Source organism: Canis lupus, chromosome 24 (assembly GCF_048164855.1).
Source record: "Canis lupus baileyi chromosome 24, mCanLup2.hap1, whole genome shotgun sequence".
In the NCBI taxonomy this organism is placed as follows: Eukaryota; Metazoa; Chordata; class Mammalia; order Carnivora; family Canidae; genus Canis; species Canis lupus.
In genome coordinates, this window is record NC_132861.1 from 29,724,447 (window position 1) to 29,746,766 (window position 22,320).

The following is a 22,320-nucleotide window of genomic DNA, read 5'->3' on the forward strand; positions in this document are numbered from 1 at the left end:
AATCTATGCTCTCTTCCATCCATGTGGTTTCCTTCCCTTTTACCCAAAATAACTTCATCAATAAAATATTACCATGCTTAAGTGGGTATTCAATAAACACTTGTTCAATGAATGAATAAATGACTGAATAATTATAAAATGCTTGGCTAAGGCCCCCTAAGAGGTTTCCATTAGTTTATAAAATTATGTGCTTGCATGTTCAGGTATACACATCTAAATGAGACTGAATAATAGGTATCAAGGAGCAGTTAAATATTAATCCATTTCTGTCTCAATAAGTCTACTTCAAAATCTATAATTCAAACTACAATGAATATATGCTGAGACAGAGTTCATTTACAATCATACTATTGGTATTTACACACTTTAAAATAAGATTTGAAATATTAATACTGATATGGAAATAATTCACAACCTAAACATCAATGTGTTTGTATAATAAAAGGTCAAAAGTAAAGAAAAATGTCTTGTGGTAAGCCTAAATGTGTATGTTTGAAAATGTTATCAACAATTTTTAAACATACTTTTTTAAAAAGGTTGTACAAAGGAGTGCCTGTTTTATACCCAGTTAGCAAGGAACATTTTAATATGGGACTTTTTTCATTTTTAAGATATGTAACAAGTAGGCCAGAGAGAATATATTGGTAAGAAACTTTACTGGGGGTAACAGCTAATATTTATTATCAAATCTTAAGTCTAATAAACACCATAAAATGTAGCTTTACCAGTATCGAAAAATTTAATATTTCTTAAGGTATGTTCTGACATCTTTGTTTTCTAATTCACTTATTTCTTATTATCCTGTCAGAAAACAACTGGAGATAAAATAGTCCAGATATAAGATCAGTTTATTCTTACTGAGTTCGCTGAGAAGAAGTTCTGAAATAAGCTAGCAAATGATTCTTTTAACTTTAAGGGAAAATGGTCTCAAATAAACTAAAGAAGTCACACATTTAGCAAAACTAAATGACGAGAGGCTATGTTAAATGTTTAAAAAGTAAATGAAAGTAAATATAAATCGGTAATAAAACGGTCGGAATGAAAACGTAGCTCTAATTTAAACTTATTTGCTGAACTTTCTTTTGTATCCTATATTGTTGGTTGCTAGCATGGGCGTGAAGGATCCTGTGAGCAGTTCAACAGGAAGACTGTAGCCATGCAAGCATCTCCTTCCCAGTGCCTATCAGCATGTCTTTTATGTCTTGGCGTCCATTTTAGGAGTATCAGCGAGGTGGTGTATAAAGAAGCTTATAAAACAAAGGTTGTCATCTTGGCAACCCATGTGAGCATTAAGTGATTTCATTTTATTGAAGATCAAAATGTTGATTAGTAAAAAAGTTGAAGGAAATACTTAAGCTCAACTGTGCAAACACCTGTATTAGATCTCACATATTTTTAACTCGTATTTGGATATTAAATGCCATTCTCAGAATTGCTGATGTGTGTCATTATGATACCATAAAAACCATTTTAAACAATTGATCACTTAAGGCGCTCAGTAATATAAAGCTATAAACAAAAAAAATTTTTTTTGTGAAAGGATTAACAAATCCATGATTACATGCTTAAAACAAAAGCATGGAGCAGTCTTTTATACTACCCAAAATGATTAGTACTTATGTGAATATATACGATTTCCCTATATTCTTTTAGTATATGAAATAAAAAGAACATATATTATCATAGTAAGTCATAACCTAATGCTACAACTCAAACTCTCTTCTTCAGAAACAGCAATACTTACTGACAACGAGGGTGGTCCACAAAAATACGTGCCTTACAGTTAACCTCTCCTACAATAATACTGATTTTTAAGAGCAGAACTATCACAATCCAATCATAACCAGGCCTAATAGAAACTTTATTATTAAGAAATTAGATTTAAAGTATATATCCAAGGAAAATACTGGGTAATATTGAAAAGCAAATTCATGAACTTTCTAGATTTTCCTTCTACTTAAAACATTTTGAGAGAGCCAAGCTATAGTAATCGTTTAATTATACAATCTAATCAACTAAAAATAATGGAATTTTTCTCCAAGTATTGCAAACACAGCTTGCTACTTCTTATCCAAAAGATTAAATTTCTATTCTCTACCATTCCCAGCCATTTCTGCCAACATCATAAAAATTACCTTTTATCATTTTCTTCTCACAATGAGAATTCCCTAATCGCACACATCTTTTAGACATAGACACCTCCCCACCCACCTCCCCACCCACCTCCAAAAACTGGTTCAGAGCAAAGACACACACAAAAATAATGACCAAGCTCACATTTCTTGTTTGCCCTTCAAACGAAGTCTGGTGTCTTCAGCTTGCCTTTCTGGTCTTCAGTGTTGTCACTCATTGCTGGGGGATGTAGTTTAGGACAGCATGAAGCAGCAGAAATAAAAGCTGTTGCTTTAAGAAAACGTTTTCTTAAACACATGGATTAAATAACTTTTACTCTGACTTCCTGGCTGGGTTGCATAAAATCTTAGAAAGACTCCTGGAAACGTGAATGTCTACAAATGGGAAAAAAAAAATAAAATCTAAAAACTTACGTTCTGAACACATTCCGAAGGATGTCTGCTTTGATTTGAAAGCAGGTTTGTACTGATGAACAAACTTTATTTTGTAGAAAATTAATATTCTCTCTAATTAGAAATTTGCCTTGCCATCTTCTATATTAATCCTGTCTCTCATGGTATAATCATACATGCAAAAAATCAAATACAGTATTTCCCAAATGCATGGACACTGTGGAAGCTTCATTTTGAAAAAGGCTTTTATTTCCCTTAATACTGGTGACTAAACGTCATTGTATGTACCAACACTTTCAAATAGCCCAAGAGACTTAAAAAGCCTTCTAAGTTTGAAAACCAAAAAGTTCTGAGTTTTTCTGTACCCCAGGACGGTTTTCTTTCCTGAAGCTCAAGCCGAGAAAGCAGACAAAAGAAGCTGATTTGACTGAGCTGTGCCAAGTCTTGCCTTTTTTTCTTTCCTCAGCTCTCCCTCTGCCTCTCTCTCTCCCTCTCCCTCTCTCTCTTTCTCTCTCACTCTTTTGCTCCCAGTATGGCAACCTTCCGAGCAGTCTTGGCGGAGGTCCAGCCTGTGCCAGTCTGTCTGAATTCTTGTCTCCAAAAGATGTCCTTTGCGGATCAATTAATACATTTGAAAACAGGAAACTGTGGTACGGTACCCAAATCCTGGCACCAACAGCATCGACTTCTGCCAAATCACCTTACAGATTTCATGGTATCCTACCTTTCATAATCATTACTAACATGTTCCCGGAGCAATAATGGAGTACTAGAAGCCATTCACTGTTCAGCGATAAGGAATCTGTTCCCTAGAAATGTCCATATGCGACATATGCACAACCTGCAGTAAATCAAAATTCTCCTGTGAGAAGAGATGTATGTAACTTTAATAAGCACCACATACTGTATTTCTTTTTATAAGACTTGCTTTTCCTTGCCCTGCTGCAAAGAATCATGGGAGCAGAGAAAAGGAGGCATGCAGATTAAAATTAAAACTGTATGCCCAAATAAGTCATGCTTTACCCTATGGGAAAAGAACATAGTTCTGAGTGAGCAGCAAATCCCATTATTAAGGAAATTCTAATATAAACTGTACCCATCCAAAATTTTCCTGGATATGAAGGGGACAGAGAATTCTTTTCAAAATACAAACATCAGTTAAAAAGGAAAGAAAAAACTTAGGAGTAGATTTAATAGAATTAAGTATATTTTCATATTTTGAACCGCAAGTTTCAACAGTTGCTTGTTTACTAAATTCACAACACTATAATTTAATAAGTATAAATAAGTAGTTTATTTTTATTTGTAGCATTCATCTCTTTTAAAGCAAAATAGGCAGTCTGTGCTTCACACATCTACTTGTCCTTTGCAGATCAATGAATACATTCAGAAACAAGAAGCCATGGTATGGTACCCAAATAGAATCAACTTCTGACAAACCATTTTCTGCTATTTCATTTAAGAAACTATTTTTACCTTTGATACTTGAAAATACAGTGTAGCTATACTCTAGAATCACCATGGTTTTATTTAAAAAAACAAACAAAAAAAACCAGAATAGTACGTTCTAGTCTTTGGCGCTCTGTCTTTCCAAGGTATGTAACTTCAAGGCCTCAAATTGCTTAATCTATATATTCCTTGGTTTGCTCATTTGTCAAATATAAAAATCAGTGACTTCCTCCTCTGTGGTCCCAAAATACTCTGTTTATACTCAATATACCTCCACTCTAATTGTATGGTAATTAAGTATGTGTCTTTCACCAGCCAGATGTGTCATTCTCAGGTGAAACCATGTGTCACTTATCTAAGAAAGTCTTCCATAAGGCCTTTCATATTATGCAGGTGCTCAATAAATCTATTAGGTGAATAAACTATGGCAATGGATCATGTAAATATCATTCTGAAGTTCCATAAAACTATGAAATATAATGAAAAATAAAACCACATATTACTAAATCATAAGCTAATAGATCAGAGAAATGCTACAAGGTATTATAAGTGTTGAACTAAAGTACTAACAAAAGCGTTCTGTGCAATCCTTCAAAATAAGGGTGATGAAACATGGGCAGGATGACAGTGGATTTGCAATTTATAATCAAACTAAAGATGAAGAAAGAATCTTGAAAGCATCAAGGGAGAAGTGACTCCTCATATATTCCGGGTCCTTGATAAGATTAACAGCTGATAACTCAATGGAAGCCATGGAGGCCAGAAAGCAGTGGGATGACATAGTCAAAGTGCTGACAGAGAAAAAAAATCACAGGGGGTTCTATACCAGTAAAAGTCTTCTTCAAAAATCAAAGAGACACTAAGACATGCCCAGATAAAAACAAAACACTAATTGCTAGTAGATCCGCCCATAAGAAATAAAGGAACTTTTTCCTTCAGGCTGAAATGAAAGGAGATTAGACAATAACTCATATCTTTATAAAGAAAATAAAGAGCATAAGTAAAGATAAATGCAGAAGCAAATATTAAAAGTAATATAAATATCCAGTGCCTGGATGGCTCAGTCGATTAATCATCCAACTCCTGATTTTGGCTCAGGTTATGATCTCAGGGTTTTGAGATCAAGCCCCACATCGAGCTCTATACTGCGCATAGAGCCTGCTTAAGATTCTCTTTCTCCCTCTCCCTCTGCCTCTCCTCCCCTGTAAAAACTTTTAAAATTTAAAAATACAAGTAGTATAAATGTGTTTTTTGTTATAACTTTTTTCTCCTACCTGATTTTAAAACAACATAAAGCAATAATTATAAATGTATATTGACAGGCACACAATATGTGTGACAACAGGATAAAGGAAAGATAAAAGAGAGTTATATAGGAGCAAAGTTTTTGTATACTCCTGAAATTAAGATGATATTCATCTGAATTAGATTATTATAAATTAAAATGTTAACTTAAAATCAACCACTGGGAAAATAAGGGAATTAAAATGTACCATAGAAAAATATTTAACACAAAAGAAGGCAGCAATGGAAGAACTGAGACAAAAAAGACAAAAACAGAGAGAAAACAGTAAAATGGCGGAAGTAAATACATCATCAGTATTCACATTAAACTTAAATGAACTAAAAACTCCAATTAAAAGACAGATTGGCAGGATGTATTTAAAATACATAATCCAATTATGTGTTGTCTACAAGAGACACACTTAGATTCAAAGACACAAATAGGTTGAAAGTTTAAAAATTAAAAAAATATATACCATGCAAAGGGCAACCAAAAGAAAGCTGGAACAATTATACTAATATCAGACAAAATATTTTAAGACAAAAATTGTTACTAAAGATAAAGATACTTTATAATGATAAAAAGGTCAATTTATCAAGAAGATGCAACCACTATAAACATGTATACCCATAACCAAAGAGCCCTAAAATATAAAAAGCAAAAAATGAAATAACTGAAGAAAGAAACAGATAATTCAATAATTGAAGTCTCCACCAATTAAAATTATTAAATTGGTGGAGACTTCAATACTCCACTTTCAATAATAGCTAGAACAACTATATAGAAGATCAGCAAGGAACAGAAGCTTGAACTACACTGTAAAGCAACTAGACCTAACAGACATCCCCAGAATACTCCTCTCAACAACAGCAGAATGCACATTCTTCCAAATGCACATGGAACATTCTCCAAGACAGACAATATATGAAACCATAAAATAAGCCTCAGTAAATTTAAAAGGATTGAGATCATACAAAGTATTTCTCCAACCACAATGGAATAAAAGTAGAAATCAATCACAGGATAAAAAGATTGGGAAAATCACAAATACATGGAAAAACTACTCCTAAATAACTGACGAATAAATAACAATAAGGACTAGAGTGGAAATAAATAGAGTATAAAAAAACAATTTTTTTTAAATCAGACAAAGATATTGCAATAAAATTACAGATGAATATCCCTTATGTATATAGAAGTAAAAATTCTCAACAAAATACTACCAAACTGAATCTAGCAACATATACAAAGGATTATAAAACCATGACCAAGTGGGATTTATCCCAGGAATACAAGGTTGGTTTAACATAGAAAAATCAATCAAAAAAAAAAAAAAAAAAGAAAGAAAAATCAATCAATGTACTATACCATATTAATAAAGTAAAGGACAGAAACCAATCAATCATCTCAACAGACATGCAGAAAGCATGTGACAAAACCAAATACCTTTTCATAATTAGAAATGTGAATCTACATAAAGAAAGGAAGAGATGGAAAAAGTGAAAGTAAAATAAAAACTTTTATTTTTTTATTTTTAATTAATCTAACATATAAGAGTTTGTTCAAAATAATAGCAATGTACTTAATTATATATGTGTATGTGTATATATACATATGTGTGTTTGTATGTGCCCATTTGTACAAATATATGCCTATGTATGCTTAGTATAAGTGAAACAAAAGACATCAATGATATTAGGGTAGGAGAGAGTATCAGGATTATTTTATTTTATACACTACCTGTGTAGTAGGATAGTGTTATTTGAAAGTAGATTTGTATTAGTTGTAAATGTATATTGTAAACTCTAGGGCAATCATTAAAACAAGTTTAAAAAAGAAAAAGTATAACTGATATACTGAGAAAAGAGAAAAATTGAGTTCATATAAAATGCTCAATTAAAATCACAAAAGGCAGAAAAAAGTGGAAGACAAAAATATGAACAAAGAACAAGGGCAAATAGAAAACAGTAACAAATATGTTGGATATTTATCCAACTATATAAATAATCATTTTGAGTATCAATGGTCTAATGCACCCATTAAAAGACAGAAATTGACAGAGTGAATCAAAAGCTTGTATACAAATGTTAACAGTATTATTCATAATAATTAAAAAGTGAAAACAAATGTCCATCAACAGTTGAACAGGTAAACAAAATGTGGTCTAAATATAAAATGGAGGGGTGTCTGGGTGTCTCAGTGGTTGAGCATCTGCCTTCAGCTCATTAACCCCGGGTCCTGGGATGGAGTCCTACATTGGGCTCCCCATGGAGAGCCTGCTTCTCCCTCTGCCTATGTCTCTGCCTTTCTCTGTGTCTCTCATGAATAAATAAATAAAATCTTTTAAAAGATTTTTATGTATATATTTATAAATATATATGTATATATGTATATATTCAGCCCTAAAAAGGAATTAGGCACTGATATATTCTTTAACATGGATGAACCTTTGAAAAAAAAAAAAAAAACTATGCTACAGACACAAAAGCCCACATATTATACAATTCTATTTATACAAAAGGCCCAGAATAGACAAATCCATAGACACAGAAAACAGACTAGTGGATGCCAGGGGCTGGGCAGACAGAAGAATGGGGATAGGCTAGTGGATACAGGGTTTCCTTCTGGAATGATGAAATTGTTCTGGAATTTGTGGGGATGGCTGTACAACTTCAGAAATATACCAAAAATTGCTTGATTACATACTATAAAAAGGTGAATTTTATGGTTAAATTACATCTCAATAAAAGCAAAGTTGCAGTTCATCTCTCCAGTACTTTTGAGTGTTTTGAATGATTACATCCAAGGCAAACGCACAAAAGCCCCTCTTCTTATAAAGAACATTCAACATTAGCTAAAACCTTGTCCATGTGAATCTGCTTTAGGAGTCTACCCAGCGAATTCTAGTACCTTCCTCTGCTTTGACTTCTTGGTTAGACCCTTGCCAACTCCGGCATTCCTGGCCTCTCCAAATACAGCTCCCTTCTGCGCACTGTCTTGGTTCTGACTCCTCAGACAGTGCCTACTCTCTCGGACTGCCAGGCCCTCCTTGAAGCACACAATCACTCCGTCACCCTCCATAACTGCCAGGACCTAGTGAATTCAAAAGTTTGACAGCCAGTTTCAGTTACATGTTAGCAAATCTTCTCTTCCCACAACTCAGGTATAGCCTGATCCCAACAGGCTTCGGGAGGCTTCCTGAGTGCTAACCCAGGATCTGACACACTTGAATCCCTGTCTCTCTTCCTTCCCCCAGTCACCTGCTTGGACAGGGCACTCTCTATACCCACACATGATACTGACTATAAATTCACAATGGTAAATTCACTAATATGGGGAATTTTCTTCCCTGTGCCTACTATGTATGATTTATTGGTAGCCTCAAAACCTTCATTTGATTCAAGCTCTCAGAAAAAAAAAAAAAAAAAACAATCAAAAAGGACCAATTCTTCAAGTTTTTGGTGTTTTTTTTTTCAATTCTTCAAGTTTTATACAGCCTATAAGTAAGTGGTTGCAGATGGTAGCCTGGTTAAGTCTTTCTACAGACTTAGCAAAGTCTAGAAAGTAGCAGAAGAAACACGTTGGGTTTTCAGACTTTCTTCCAGGGAGCCCTGGAGCTTCCCAGAGGCTGCAGAGCCCTCAAAAAAGGACAAAGAAAGGATAAGCAGACAAGGTCCCTAGGATGCATGTCACCACTGCAAAAACCACAGGTCTGTTTTTATGATTTATTGGCACAAGGTTCACACTGCAAGATTTTAACAACAACAACAACAAAATTCTAAAAAAAATGTTTAAAATCCTTTGTTTTAGGACACCTGGGTGCCTCAGCAGTTGAGCATCTGCCTTTGGCTCAGGGCGTGATCTCGGTCCCAGAATCAAGTCCCACATCAGGCTCCCTGAAAGGAGCCTGCTTCTGCCTCTATGTCTCTACTTCTCTTTCTGTGTCTTTCATGAATAAATAAACAAAAAAATTTTTTAAAGTTTAAAAAAAATAAAATCCTTTGTTTTGAGCCAATCTAGAAAAATACTCCCTAATGAACGAATCTAATAAGAACTTTTGAGGTTATGGCTCTCTCTGAATATCGACAACAGGAGCTAACATTGTCACCTGAGACATAAGACGGTAGTGAGGAGCTACTCCCTCATCAGACTGAGAATGCATCTACTTTGTCCATAAGTCAGAAAATGAGGGAAAATAAAATTATTGGGCCATTTTCCCACTTTCTTTCCCTCCTTAGGTTTAGATCTTTAGGTCTATAATCCAAAATTCCAAAGAGCATGGATCTGGTCTTCTTTCCCAGCTATTCATGATGTCTTGAATTATAGATATTCACTCAGGAATAATTCTCTCAAACATTATCTGAATAGCCACTACATGCCAGGTATGTCCTGGGACTATGGAACCCCTGCCATCATGGAACAGGTATGTAAAAAAGCAGTTACAACTACAGGTCACCCATCAGCTATGACAGAAGCATGTGCATGACATCCTAGGAACACAAGAAGGAAATAAGCTGAAGGGTCACTCACTGACCAACCAAAAGTCAAATACAAGTCACTTTAGATAGAACAAGGAGAGAAGTTTAAAAGGTGTATTGATTCATTTGACACATATTTTTAGTGTTCACTTATGCTTAAAGCAGTACTCTAAGACTCTAGAAAATCCAGAGGCACATCAGAAATCACCCCAGCCCTCAAGAAGCTAAAGTCTAGCATGAAGATAAGATACTTATGAAATACTACACTTTACATAATCATAAGTATTATGATTTGAGTATCTCCCCAAATCCTAATTTTTCCATGTTCCTTCATGTTGTCATAAAACAAAAGACAAAACTGTCTTTCCACAAATCTCAAATGTGGCATTGGGATGGCCATCCTTCCTGAGCTCGATCCAAATTCTACCCATTCTCTCCCTCTGCTTCCCTCTCTTCCACTGCCTCCCTGTTCCCAGTCTTGTCTTTCTTTCTTCCTTCTCTTCTCTCCCTTCTCCTCCATTATGCACTTAATCATTATCTTCATCTACTAATTCATCAAGCCAGTATTTTTTTAAGATTTTATTTATTTATTCATGAGAGACATGGGGGGGGGGCAGAGGCACAGGCAGCGGGAGAAGCAGGCTCCATGCAAGGAGCCTGATGTGGGACTCGATCCTGGGTCTCCAGGATCACGCCCTGGGCTGAAGACAGGGCTAAACCACTGAGCCACCCAGGCTGCCCCATCAAGCCAGTATTTACTGAGCACTCGCTTATGTAAAAAATATGGGGTGAGAAGCCACAATGAACACAGCAATGACATCAACAAAAGGTAATCATGCATGAGTAATAACTATGCTAATAAGAACTTTCACATTCCTTAATTAATTCACTTCTCACCCAACCTTTGGAAGAAGACAGGTGTTATTTTACTCTATAGATGAGGAAACTGACATCAAAAGAAGTTATGTGACTTGTCCAGACCATCAGACACATATCTAAATATAGGAAACGGAAGCAACTATTCCAGATTCCATTACTAAATGAGCTCCGGAAGACAGAATGGACACATCCCACTACCTACTTAACAGACCCTCTGAAGAGTTAATAGATACCTCAAACTCCACTTTGTCAAACCAGAACTCTTGATTGTTCTCAGAAAAGCTCATTCCTCTTTCAGTCTCAATTCAATGGCACTCAGCTGCTCAACCTGAAAATCTAGGGGCCATCCTTGATTACCCCCTCAGCACCCACTAGAAAGGCTAACAGGAAAAAGATAGTTAATAGCAAGTGTTGGTGAGGATGCTAGAAACTGGGACCCTCACACATTGCTGGTGGGAATACAGAATGGTAAACAGTGTGGCAGTGTCTTTAAAAGTTCATCTTATACTTACCATAAGAACTAGCCATTTCCAGCCTTAAGTCTACCCATGAGAAAACATATGTCTACACACAGATCTGCACATGAACACTTGTCAAGAAATGATTCTCAATAGCCAAAATCTGGAAACAACCCAAAGTCCACAACATGGTGAATGGTTAAACAAAATGCAGTCTATCAATGCTGCATGACAGCAAGGTACCAATTACTGATACATGCAACATGGGTGAGCCTCAGAAACGTGATGTTAAGTGAAAGAAGCCAAGCAGAAAAGACTACATATTGTATGATTCAATTTCTATGAAATACTTTTAAAAAGATAAAACTCTACGTAGAGAAGGAAGATCACTGGTTGTCTGGGGCTAGGGTAGGAGAGGGGACTGGTTACCAAAGGGCAAAAGAGCACTTTGGAGTGAGTCGAAGTGCTTTAGATGAGACTGTGTTCATGGTTTCACAACTGTAAACAATATTTTTAAAAAATCAAACTGCATACCCAGAGCACGTGAGTTTAATGCTATATAAATGATACCTCAATCTATACACATTGAGTATTAGAGTATTTACTGCATCTAGAGGCACTGTAGTAAGCCCTAAAGGAGGTACTAAAATGACTAAGACACTGCCCCCGACCTAAAGGAGCATCCAGTCCTCTCCTTCCAGTTGCAAAACCAGGACAGGAAAACAGAAATAACAGATATCATAAACTAAAAAATGACTGCCCATATATGGAATGAGCAAAGAATGTGATAGAGTCTGGAGGAAAGAGAGAAGACTGAAACAAGGTGTTCAAAGAAGCCTTACAGAGGGTGTTCTATTTTTTTCTGAGAGAGAGAGAAAAGAAAAACACGAGTGGGGGGAGGGGAAAGAGAGAGAATCTTAAGCAGGCTCCATGCTCAGCAAGGAGCCTGACTCAGGGCTTGATCCCATGACCGCCAGACCATGACACCAGCCAAAATCAAGAGTTGGGCGCTCAACTGACTGAGCCACCTAGGCGCCCAGGATATTACTTTTAGTGGGGCCTTGAAGAATGACCAAAAATCCAAAAAAGTGGAAGCTGGAAGGTGTTCTTGAGAAAAAAAAATTCCCAAGGGCAGGAATGCTCAAGACATGTCAGCCATCAGTGAAGCAGTATAGACAAATCAGAGGTCCACAAGGGGAGCAGAAAGGGTCCCAGCCAGCTGAGGACCAACTACAAAGTCCCAAGGCATGTGTTCACATCTCTCATGGGGTTTCCTCAACTTCAGGCATTTCAGTGCCATGTTCATGATTTTTGCCATATTTGAAATTATAGTATGGTTTGTTTATTATATACTTAATATTCTTTCAATTGGCTTCTTTTTTTTAAGTTTATTTATTTACTTTTTTAGTAATCTCTATACCCAATGTAGGGCTCAAACTCACAACCCCGAGATCAAGAGTCACATGCTTGATTGAGCCAGGTGCCCCTAAACTAACTTATTAATCTAGTTTAGTTTTTGAAGGAAATTTTATAATTTGTAATTAACTTTATAAAGGAAACTTTATAGTACAACTATAAAATGAAAACCAGCTTCATTTGCCAGAAAATTTTTTAAAAAGCTGTTGAATGGGTGCTATTAAATTGTCAAAACTTGCAGCTATCTATAAACTTGAGGCCTATATCCGTTAAAAAGAGAAATTAACAAGTGTTGGAGAAGGACTAAAAACATTCTAGCACCAGACTGATACTTGCACCTTGATATAATCAGAAGAGCTGAAAGATAGTAGAAAAAAGGAAGGGTTTTCTCACTGTGGTCCATGCTACTCAATACTATACCCTTGAACCATCTAATATTGCCTTGTGTTAGAGGTCCTACTCTTTGGGAAATACTGGTCTACAGTAAATCCTAAATGGCGGGGGGCGGGTAGTAAGTAGAACAAAAACGAATATTTATTTAGCACTTACTATGTGCCACAGTTCTAAACACTTCTCATTTCATTATTCTTCATATGAGCTGGATCAACTTATTTTTCAGGCCAGGGCAGTGAGGCATACAGACTTGAACTAACTTGCCCAAAGTCATACAATTTGCCTAAGGGTCATACAGTTAATAAAGGGCAGGGCTGGAACTTAATCCAGGCAGTCTCTAGCCGGTCTGTGCACCTAATCATTACAGTTGAGTTGATTCTCATGTGAAGTGATATTTGAGGAAGATTTGTCTGGCTATGATATGCTTGAACTAAAGGAAAGAGAGGCCAGAAGACTACTGCAACAACCCAGGCATCCGATCCCATGGGCCAGCTGGGACTGGAAGGTTAACTGCCATTTGCTGTGGGCAGCAGAGGGCAGCAGAGGGCTGTGGAGCAGGAGACAGGCTCCTGCCCAGACTTCCCGCAGGTTGGTCTCCAGTGGAGAGGGGGAATTTGAAGGAACAAGGCCAAGGCTCAAATCAGAGATACAAACTCTACCCTGGAAAGAGAAGAGCTGTGAACATCATTGTTCTTAGGAGGGTAGAAGTCAATCCTGAAAAGTGGGATGAAGTCTCCCTCCTCCCACTCCTGAAAACAGAGATACTGAAGGAACAGTGTGTGGGGGCAGCCAGGTGGCTAAAACCCTCCTATGATCTAATCTCCCCCACCCAAGTCCTTTCACATTGTACTTTCAAACTACAGTACTGGTATCATGACCTCTTCTTTTATTTGTAATTGGATTTCAGGTCTTTCAAGAGTACAAAATTTGGCCTGAACTTCTCCTCTTTTAAATTTAAAATATTCCCTTAGGAGTGGTATCTAATTCTCAGAGGAAGTGTTTTAAAATTAAAATTAAGAAATACATTCAAATGCCATTTCCAAGTTTCTGACAGGTCTGAAACATCCTGAATGCAGACACTATTAATCCACAGACATCAAAATCGTTTTATTATCTTAAATCTTCCAAAATCATTGTTTGATAAAAAAAAAAAAAAATAGCAGATAAAACTGTCAGAATAAGAAAAAAAGAAAACCTCCTTGAAGAAAATTTCCTATGCATGGCTTTAAAAGGAAGGTTCAAAAAATTAAAAAATTGATTTGGACTGCCCAACTGATGCTTAATTCAGACTTTATTAAATAAACAGGAAAATTAGACATTGTAGGTTTGTGATTTACTCTTGGAAAAACTGTGATTTCTTATTTCCCAAGAGAAAAGCTTTTAGAGCATCAATAGATTTCTCTGGATATCAAATATTTCCCCATTATTCTGAGTAAATTATATTTAGATCAAAAGCAGATAGATTAAATTTCCCTTAAAATACCCAAGGGATTTTTAAAATACCAGGAAATATGTCACAAATCCAAAAACAATATTTTATCCTGATACCTGCTTGGCAATGTCTCCTCATTAGAATAATTAGCCGGAAAACAAAACTAATTCTGAATCTTAGAGATCCTAAATTCAAAATAACTTACTAAAACCAGATTGTCCTTTGCTGATGCTAAAAATGAAACTCATAAGCCTTGGTGCCCTTAAAAACTTAAAAAAAAAAATCCCTGGAAATATGACTTTACATTTTTGTTTTTAATCTGGAAAAAAATGTATCTGAATTAGTGATAAGTGAGATGGGAATCTGAATTTTATTTAAATACTATGTACACAACAAGGAACATAAATGTAGTTAAGGGTTTCCAAATTCTTGATCATTTCACTCTCTTACCAGTGCCACAAAGTTCACGGCTTCATTGTTCTCCTCTAAGTTATTTCTATCTTCCTGACAAAACTATAAGCTCCTTAAGAAACTATTAACTTTTTAAATCATCTAGTAAAATGTAATACACGTGACAAGACTAAAGGACTAAACACCTCTTCATAGATAAAAGGGCCCTCCAAACCAAATCTCTCATTACCATCTCCTCATTCTCTCTCCTACTCAGTTTGGCATCAAGTTCAAGCTCTACTATCACAAAATTTAATCCTAGGGCAATGTTAGAAAAATCCACCCATCTCTGAGAAAATAATTTGATACAGTTTTTGAAATTCAAGGTGAGGCCCTTTTTAAAGCATGGATATTAACTAGAACCCATGTCAAAGAGATGTCCTATCTGCTGTGTGAGAAAAGATTTACACTTTCTGAGAAGGAGGGTGAAAGAAATGAGGGCCAAGAAGGGTGGGAGGTTGGAACCTGAGAGATGCAAGGTTTGCCCTGTGTGTTGAGAAAGGCAGGAAGAAACCATGACTGGACAGCCAGCCAGAAGGCACTTGGGAGCAGGAGTATCCAAGGCTGGAGCTGCACCTCTGTGCTGTACCATATACAGTCAGCAGCTCCTCATCACAAAGTCTAGAACATTCCCATCTAAATGATGAGTGCAGTTTTGGTAGATTCAGTGCAAAAAAGGGATGGTATCTAGGGATGCAGGAACCTAGAAGCAGAGGTAACCAAGTGAACATAAGCATCCTATATACATGCATACACTCCAGAGTTTAGAGAATCTTAAGGATGGCTTTGGACTTCCATGATTAGAAACTGGGGTTTAAGCTAAGAGCAGGAGGCCTAAAATTACAAGTGGGTACCGGCAGCTTCAAAGAAGTACTCCTCCTGCACGTGGCTGCAGACTGGCCATGTTTGCGCTGGTTGCCTCTGGATCAACCCCTTCCTGATGGCAATCTGGCATTGCCCTAAGACTGGATCTCGCATGCAGTCCTGCCCAGGTATGCTACCTCCTCCTAGTGTCTGGGCCTATCCTGCCCTGAACTACTTCTGCTTCAATCTGTATTATGACACCTTCCCAAGCATTTCCCCCAGCACCCAATCTCAACCTGCCTCTGCATTCTGTTTGCCATTTCTCTTTCTAGACTGACAGTTTATAGGCTAGTGGCTTGCTGCATGGCCGCTGTGGAAGACCTGGCACACAGAAATTAGGAGGACACTAGTCTTTGGAAGGGAAAATTGTAGACAAATTTCACATTTAGGAGACAGAGTTGTATGCCGATAGAGAACCAACAGTCTACAAAGACAAGGTCCATATGAGGTTAAGTGTGGAAAGAACTTTTGCTCATTAGGGAAACCATGGTGTGGTTCTACTCGTAAATGGCCTATGGATTTGCTTCACTTGTACTTTCAGATATTCAGATATAGAAAAAAGCTAGTCTCTTAAGAAATTTCAAGAAGAAAACCAGATTTTTTTTAAAGGTAGTCATATCCCACAGAAATGTAATAATCAGGGATCCCTGGGTGGCGCAGCGGTTTGGCGCCTGCCTTTGGCCCAGGGCGCGATCCTGGAGACCCGGGATTGAATCCCACGTCGGGCTCCCAGTGCATGGAGCCTGCTTCTCCCTCTGCCTGTGTCTCTGCCTCTCTCTCTTTCTCTCTCTGTGACTATCATAAATAAATAAAAAAATTTTTTTAAAAAAAAGAAATGTAATAATCATAAGAAAGGAAAACTCAGTTTAGAGGCAAAGAGAGAGCCACATTCGTCCAAAGTACCTTTCTCCAGACTGAGAAAGAGACTCTCAGAAGTTCTAACTATATTTGCAACCATGTTGCATGCCTCCATTTTCTTTCCCTTTCTCTGCCTTTTCCTCCAGGTGAGAAAAGAACAGAAAAGAAAGGGGAGGAGGAGGGAAGCAAGTTATAACCATGCAAGAAAGATGCAGGGCTTGGGGCTCCAGTGAATAAGCTTCTGAGGAAAGAAGATCCATTTCGAAGGGAAGAGAGGAAGTGTTAAGCGTAATACCAAGAAAGCACTTAAAATCACTGCGTGAATGGAAAAAGAACCTGCTGGAACTTTGCTTTCAAGCACTTTTTTTTATATATAGATAAATGAATGAACGGCCAGGGAAGTAAATTGTACAAAGTTGCACAGAGACCAGCAGCACAAGCAAAACCCAGAACTCACAAGCCCACCTTGAGTGGCCACCCCACGAGGCCATGGCAGCTTCTCATCTTGGTTTGGAGGAGCAAAACAAGACTGGCCATAGGAGAAAGCATTACATGGCTTATAGGAGTCATCATATAGGCCATGACCCCTGTGATTAACTTCTGAAATGCTAAACATGGAAGACTAGAAAAGTTTGCCTTACAGTGGGAGGCAGGGGGGAGCCAAGCTTTTATGAAGCAATATTTGAGAACAGTTGGGCTAAGTAACAAAGCTGTTAGTTTATAATGGGAATTCACCTATCTATAAATGTTATAGCTTCTAGTGAGGAAGAATGGCAATCACTGGTGATACTATTTTAATAGAGAGCTTTATTTTTCTACAAAAAAACATAAGTACCAAATCATATTGCTGAGCCAGGTTCTAACACTCACTTGCAACCTAAATATGTTATGTGTCCTGTGCCTGGAGGGAAATGCTCTATGTGGTCAAGGTCACGAAGAAGCAAACTTACAGCTTCCACAGCCACTGCTGCAGGGTGGGCTTCCCAGTGATGCAAGTGGGCATGAAGCCCCACCAGTGGAGTGAATCTTTGAAAACAACAGTGAAAACTGGAGCAACATAAATGTTTGGCGTTCAGGTAGCCCTGGCTATCACAGCCTTCAAATTGTGGCTATTATGAAAAGCCAGCTAGAGACCACTGCCTTGAAACTGGCAATTCTCATTTATTTCCCATTAAAGCCACATCTGGAGTTAAGGGTAAGAAAAGGACCTATATTCATTTGGTGACAAGTGACAACATCCAACTTCAAAGAGAGTCGGAGAAAGACAGGGAACTTTTGTTTCAAGGAGTCCAAGGAAATGCTGAAGGATGAAACCACAGGAAGGGCAGAAAGGCAGTTAGATCTCTAAAGCAAGCACTGTGAGAACCAGGCCTGTGTGCCAGCTCTGCCTCCTTCAATATGGAACTTACTTCTCTCCTGGTGAAAACAGACTTTCCCCAAAGAGGCAGCTCCAGAACAGCTCCATCAGCTGTACTGTCGGCTCTGGATGGGTACAATTCACAGCTCCTGGCTCTAGAGAAGCCCTGGGAGGGAGACTCAGCCCAGATGGGTCAGATCCCACTGCAGGAATCAGCAGAGCCAGGGCACTCCCAGCAGAGAGTCTAGTTCTTGCTGGAGCCGTGTGAAGGGGACTGAAACAACTCCCAGACAAGAGGCCTGGTGGGCGAAGCCAGTGAGCATGAAGCAGCCATCCCCATCTCTATCTATTGCTCAGGGTAGCAGGTTGGTTCATAAGCATATGCCTATGTGAACTGCCCAGATAATCTCACATATTTCAGCTTCCATTCCTATCTCCAACATGGCTTCTGACACTCAGTACCAACCTGGCTGAGGAGAGGTGGAGGAAGGAGAAGGGATGATGAGAATGATGAGGGCGGGAGGAGAGGCAGGGGGAGGAGGAGAGGAAGTCGGAGGAGGGAGGGAGGGAGAACAAAAAGGAAGTTTCAAAACTGCAGACATCTTCATTGCACTCACCTCTCCCCCTCCAAAAAAAAAAAAAAACAGTTATGATATACTTTATTAGGAAGCAGCAACTAAATTTTCCCACATTGGCTTTGTATCAGCTCTAAATCAAAAAACTATTTTGTATGTTTCATTTCCTCTGCTACTATTCTTGACAAAAACTGGTTGGGCTTCCAGCCCAAAACCTTTAAGGAATTAAGCATGAAAGTGGAAAAACTGGTAACAAAGCAGGGTATTGAATACAATGCTCTGAGATACTCTATGACACATATAAATCATGCAGTAACAATTTAAAGATAATTAGGAAGGATTAACATATTGCTGAGGATGGATGAATGGGACCAAACGACTACACGAGTCTCTTCCTGAAAGGACAATAAGAAGTTGCCATACCCACATCCCCATGTGGTACTGATGATATCCAAAAGAACAGAATTGTAAGAAACCCATTAATACACAAATTGTCAGAAATCTCAAAAGCAGGGAGAGGAGGAGAAGAAGGGAGAGGGAAAGAGGAGGGGGGGAAAGGTAGAGAAAAAAGGAGGAGGAGGAGGGACAGAGGAATGGAGGAAGGGAGGGAAGGTTAGAGGGGAGGAGGAGGGAGGAGCCAGAGAGTAAGAAAGGAACACAGACGAGGAAAACAATCACAAATTTAAAGAAGGCGGGGGGACAGGTAGTGAAGAAGATAAGCATCCACATGAAAAATGATAAAAGGAGTATAAATGGATTCATCTTGGGGCACCTGGATGACACAGTCAGTTAAGCATCTGGCTCTTGGTTTCAACTCAGATCACAATCTCAGGGTCCTGAGATGGAGCCCTGGGTCAGGCTCCATGCTCCACACCCCAAATGGAGTCTGCCTGGGATTCTCTCTCTGCTCCCCCCCCCCTCCAGGAATATAGAACACAGAAATCAGGGGCACTCTAAATACCAACAACTGCAGCTACCACTGTTGTTAAGGGCTCTACAGACACCCAAATAAAGAACCACCAGAGCTCTGTCAGAACTCTTCTATCGACAGAGACACCTGGGTGGCTCAGCAGTTGGGCACCTGTCTTCAGCTCAGGTCATAATCCTGGGACCTGGGATGGAGTCCCACATCAGGCTCCCTGAGAGAAGTCTGCTTCTCCCTCTGCCTGTGTCTCTGCCTCTCTCTGTGTGTCTCTCATGAACAAATAAATAAATCTTAAAAAAAAAAAAAAAGAACTTTTCTATTGACAGAGAGAGCACTGAACCACAAAGCAGTTCACTTGGGAGAAAATTGGTATTGGCCAATCAGGAAGGATGCCATCTCTGGAGAGTGGGGAATGTGGAAGCTGAGAAAATGCACACCCGTCACCCATGTTGGCCACCGAAAGTCATCTGAGGGACCTTTATTCCAAAGGGGTGAGAAGAATACGGACTTAAGTAATAATCGAGCTCCCTGCCTCACAGGTGGATCCAGCAGCCAATCCTTCTGACAGGAAGGCTGTCCCAGGAATGGAGATTGAAATGACAGTGAGCCTGTGGCTTGCTCGCCCCCCTGTCCCACACTGCAGCTCTTTTGGTGAATGTGATGTTGTGATATGGCCATTAGCCAATTTTACAGGACAGAGGGCAATAACACAGCAGTAAACTGTCCCCATACGTCCCCACTGAACACATCATACTGCATAAGAAACATTTCTGCACAATCTGCCAGAAGCCAGGGATCATGCTAGGCTCCTTCTTGACCGTCTCATCCATTCCCAGAAATATTCATGGGAGGCGGGTGCCACTGCTTCCACTGTACAACTGAGAAAATTGAGGCAAATCTGTTCATATGCGCCTAAGCATATGAAATGAAGTTCAGCATCACTGTCCAAACATGAAACGTCTGTGCTTTCCACCAAACCAACCTAGAGAATGCATTTCTGAATGCTACCTGTTTATACTCAGATGGGAAACATCTACCTATGGTCACGAAAGGTCCTGTAGAGAGACGTACTAAACAGGCACTCCTTTCCCAGGATCATACACCGCAGCATAAATGAGTTTCCATACATTGGTATTAAGTCAAGAGAGGAAAGTGGTACCCTCAGGAGAAAAATACGAAAGATACTAAAGGAACGCGGGAAGCTCAATAAATCCAGAGAAAAATATTGCTATGTGATCTCTCTAGCAGTTATGTGGGTACTGATGACCTTACAAAAGTTCTTTGTGGAACTTGTTAAATCCTAAAATCACCTCTTGATTCTAGAACATAAAACAATGTCTTTTTTATGTAAACACAACCTTGGGGAAACTGCAGATAACTGTGGATCTTTTTAAGATATTTTCTTCTGTCACACTGGGAGCCATTTCCTATACTCACCAATATTTTTACATATTTGTAGAAAGGCTTCTCTTCCATAAATATTAAACACAAATCGTAATGTAGCAGCTAAGAGTTCGGATCTCCTCTAATAACTATTTGAAAAGTCAGCCATTGGGCTCACACAACCAGTCATAATCAAATTTCTGAAGACAGATAGTTTGCACTGGAAGTTAAGTTAAAAACAGAGCATCCATTTATCGAAATTCATTAATATTAATATCTATTGACCTGCACCATACTAAAAGGATTTTATTGAACAGACAACTTCCAAACAGAATATTACACAGAGCATAAGCTCAATCATTCTTTCATTCATCTAATAATTATTGTGCAACATAAACATAGGCATGGGGGATATAAATAATAAGCCCTCACTAAGCTGAAAATCCAGTTAGAGAGAAAACATATGCATATATTAAATTAGATGGCTATTATAAAGTTAAACAATTATAAGACAATACAAAATGTCTTCACACAATCTGACTGCATGCCAAATGAGCAGCAAAGAAAAGAAATAGCTAGAAGTTCATAAGAGAGGAGGGTCAAAACGTGCTGGAGAGTAAGAGAAGACATCACCAAGAAAGGAGGAGGTAACTGGGTAAAAGGAAGCTCCTCAAAGAGAAGAAAAAGGAATATTATCACTAAAAGCATGTTTTGGAGAAAGATAAAGCAAGCTAAGAAAAAATGTATGTGTAGCAAGATGCAGGACTTAATATCTCTGCCAATTAATAGTCAATAAGCACAAAACCACAATAAGTTTACGGTCAGAGATCAAAGGAGCATATTTGCTTATTTCCTAACTTAAGGACTCAAGCCATTGTTTATCTAACTCATTTCTGCCAAAACAACAAACTTGTCAAAGCTAAAGACTTTAAAACTCTCTCAGAAAAACAAAATACAATAAATGTGTAACTACAGTGTAAAGAGTCATCAATTTTAGAATGCTACACTCTACTGGACCCTTTAGAGATCACTAAAGCCATGTATCTTGCTGTCACATGAACATTCTGAAACACAGCAATGCAGACTACAGTAAAAGTCAGAGAATCGAGGCAGGAAAGGTCAGGCTGCAAAGTAAGTGCAATTCAAGTAATTTGTTCAGATTGATGATCAAGGTAGGAAGTTAATAGCAGTTATCAAGCCAAGAACTACACAAAATACTACTGCTTATAAAAATACAGACATGTTAGAGTAGGAAGGGCCTTTGGAAGTCAACTAGATCTACACACAACCATACTCTGCTTTCTTTTGAGGTAGGCACTGGCCAACAACTCAAGGTCTAGGTCTCAGTTAATTGAAGAGCACATGTGGACCAATTAAGAGTTTGCAACATCTTATGATATCAAGAGATAGCAGTAACTCTGACAGTGGGGGGGAAAAAAGGCAAACCAAAAGAAAGACTTCATGAAACTACAGCAGGAGTCAGAAAACCTTTTTTATAAAAGGTCAAAGGATAAATGTTTTAGGCTCTGAGGGTCATGATCCTTGTCACAACCACTCAGTTCTGGTACTAACTACATAAGCCAACACAGACAA

The 22,320-nt window shown here is 38.2% G+C and overlaps 1 protein-coding gene across 8 annotated transcripts in view; it reads right to left on the reverse strand.

Moving 5' to 3' along the window:
* Positions 1-22,320, reverse strand: part of MSRA (methionine sulfoxide reductase A) — a 426,146-nt gene that overhangs the window by 381,048 nt on the left and 22,778 nt on the right. Inside the window, exon 1 of one of the 8 annotated variants that reach the window (XM_072796099.1) lies at positions 2,547-3,174. The exons of 4 other annotated variants lie outside the window; for them this stretch is intronic. In XM_072796099.1, coding sequence (XP_072652200.1) covers positions 2,547-2,559 — 13 coding nt within the window. In that variant the 5' untranslated portion in view covers positions 2,560-3,174. Of the gene's footprint in view, positions 1-2,135; positions 2,161-2,277; positions 2,475-2,546; positions 3,175-22,320 lie in introns of those variants that run through there. 3 more of the 8 variants (XM_072796101.1, XM_072796100.1, XM_072796095.1) reach the window with 3 other exon arrangements.